Genomic DNA, 2,500 nt, shown 5'->3' on the forward strand with positions numbered 1-2,500 from the left:
ATGTAAAAACAATTCGGCGGTAACATGTTATTCCAATTAGAAGCATTAGAGCTGCGCTTTATCCACCCCTTGGGGGTTGGATTAACCCGCGGCACCGAAGGAAGCGGCCCCGGCGGAGCAGCCCGAACTTTGGGGCAGCTCGGCCGGAGCGGTTGGATCTCCCGCAATAAGCAATAAGGCCGCGGCACCGGGGGCTGCGGGGGGTGCCGGGGGCTGACGCTGCTCCCGCACCCGGGGCCGCCCGAAGGGTTGCGGGGCCTTCCCCTCGCCAAAAGCAGCGGTGTCCCCGGCGCCCTGAGGGATCCCAGGAGCGTCCTCAGCGATCCGCTTCTCCTCGGCGGATATTTGGGAAGAAAGCGCTAATGGGCAATCTGGTGTTTATTTTGAAAGTGCTAACAATGATTTTTCTCTGGTAAAAAGGCAGTGTCTGGGAACACACGGCTCAGTGGGCTTTGAGCACGGGTCCGCCAGATGGTGCGGGGCTGGAGGTGCGCGCTCCGCTCCGCTGTAGGGCCGGGAGCGGCGAGGCGACGCGGCCGGGAACCGCAGCCCGCCCTCGGTGCCACCCTGGTGCCACCCGGTGCCATCCCGGTGCCAGCCCCGAAGCGCTGGGCTCAGCCGGGAGCCGCCCGCAGCCACGAGGCGCAGCGCGGGGCCGTCAGCGCCGCTTACCGCAGCCACAGAACTTCGGGGCTTGTTACTTCGCCTCCGATGAAACCACGTCTTTAGGAGTGATTTATTTTTTATTTTGTTGCACAAACAGAAATCCATAAGCTGTCGGTTCAGCGCCATTGACTCTTTGATCAGCTCCGGGCTCTGTTTTGCCTCCCGTCAGGGAGGGCGGATTAAAGCCGTTATTTCAGCTCCGAAGGTGCGGAGCGAAAACGCACGGTAAAGCGCACCGACACCGGCCCCTCTTCGCCCCTTTATAGACCAGAAACGAAACCCAGAGCCGCCTACAGGAGCCCCTTAATTGCACCACTACAGCGGTTTCCGAAAGCGTTTAGCTCTTATATACAAAGGAAATAAACCCACATTGTCAACTCGAGAGCGCTCCAGAGTTTACAAGGGCTCCTCTGTAACCCATTGAAATAATTCTCGGAGGGAGCGACGCCTCCGCCTTTGTCACAGCGCTGCGCTCCGCTCCGCTCGGAGCCCCGCACCATCCCGCTGCGGCCGCCCGGAGTCGGCCCCGCACGAAGGGAAACTTTGGGGCCCCGCACCGCTCCGGGCCGCTCCTCGCGGGGAGGGCCAAGAAGTTGGCTATAAAAAACCCTCCCGAAGCTGAGGATCCCGCGGGGCGGTGCGGGAGGCAGATCGGAGGCGCGGTTCTCATTTCCATCCCTGGGATCTGATTTCCAGAGTACTGTAAATCATTCCCCGTTCTCACCTCCTCCTCTTACTGCCCCTCTACCGCCTCCTCCCCCCCTCCCCTAAAAAAAAATATATATTTTTTGAAGTGCCTCTCCGAAAAAAATATTAATAAAAAGTTGATGAAATTCAAAGCCCGCGAGCGGCTCTCTGGCTTTAATTGCTGCGGAGCAAAGCGATGCTGCTCTCACGGAGTTATCAGCGGAAAAGTTGTCCAAGACAGGTTAAATAATTGAATAAGGAACCGCTTGTAATTATGTTATTTACAAGGGCTGACAGAGGGTTGGGGAGGAAACAGGAGCTGCGCGCAGGGAGCGGCGGGTTGGGGTGACCCCTGGAGCACGGAGTTTGAATTATGGAGATGGGGGGCTGCGGGGTGAGCGCGGACCAGAGGCGAACAAGCTGACTTTTCACCTCGGCACATTTAACTTTTAAATCCGAGGGAGCGTCTCGCGTTACTCCGTGGCCGAGGTATAAAAGAAGGGGGGACGGGCGGGGGGGGGGGGGAAGAAAAGGGCGAAGCGTGGCCGGCAGGAGGGCAGCCAGAAAAATATCAACCCCCCAAAAAAAAAAGGAAAAATAAAAAGTTATAAAGGAGTTAAAAAAAAAAAAAAAAAAAAAAAAAGTGCTTTTAAAAATAAATCTGGGCAACTGGCTGGGGTTATTTTCCCTTTCTCCTCTACCCCTCGCTAAACGAACGCTAACAGACACGGCAACGAGCATCTATCGAGGCCACATCGCACCCGCTGCCCCACCGCTGGCTGATGCGGCCCCGGGGTGCCCGGATCTGACAGCGGGGAGCTCCGCGCGGCCCCCCCGGCACGGCCCGACCCGGAGCAGCGCGGCTCTCACCTGTTTGGTCATGGAGTCTATGAGGCGCACGTAGAGGTCCTGCTCCGTCCTCACTCCTGCGGGGAAGCAGAGAGAAATCCGCGTTAGAGTTTCCCACGGAGCCGAGCGGGGTTACATCGCGCCCGGCTTGCAATTAAAATGGAAAGGAGTGGGGATGGGGGGGAGAGGGGGAAGGGAGAGAGAGGGGGAGAAAAAAAAATCAAAATAAAAATAAGAAATGGGGAGGAGGAGGGAGAGCTGCCCGCACGCGGAGCGGGGCGGGGGGGCCCGGGGCGGC

General features: G+C 58.2%; 1 protein-coding gene across 11 annotated transcripts in view; it reads right to left on the reverse strand.

Annotated features, from left to right (window-relative positions):
• The window catches only part of EBF3 (EBF transcription factor 3), a 111,770-nt gene that overhangs the window by 108,053 nt on the left and 1,217 nt on the right, over positions 1-2,500 (reverse strand). For all 11 annotated transcript variants that reach the window (XM_042863620.1, XM_042863617.1, XM_042863614.1 and 8 more), the window contains exon 4: positions 2,224-2,279. In XM_042863620.1, the coding sequence (XP_042719554.1) occupies positions 2,224-2,279 (56 nt within the window). The remainder of the gene's footprint in view (positions 1-2,223; positions 2,280-2,500) is intronic.

The sequence above is a fragment of the Lagopus leucura genome, unplaced genomic scaffold (assembly GCF_019238085.1).
Source record: "Lagopus leucura isolate 7727_CA_CO unplaced genomic scaffold, USGS_WTPT01 Super-Scaffold_741, whole genome shotgun sequence".
Lineage (NCBI taxonomy): Eukaryota > Metazoa > Chordata > Aves > Galliformes > Phasianidae > Lagopus > Lagopus leucura.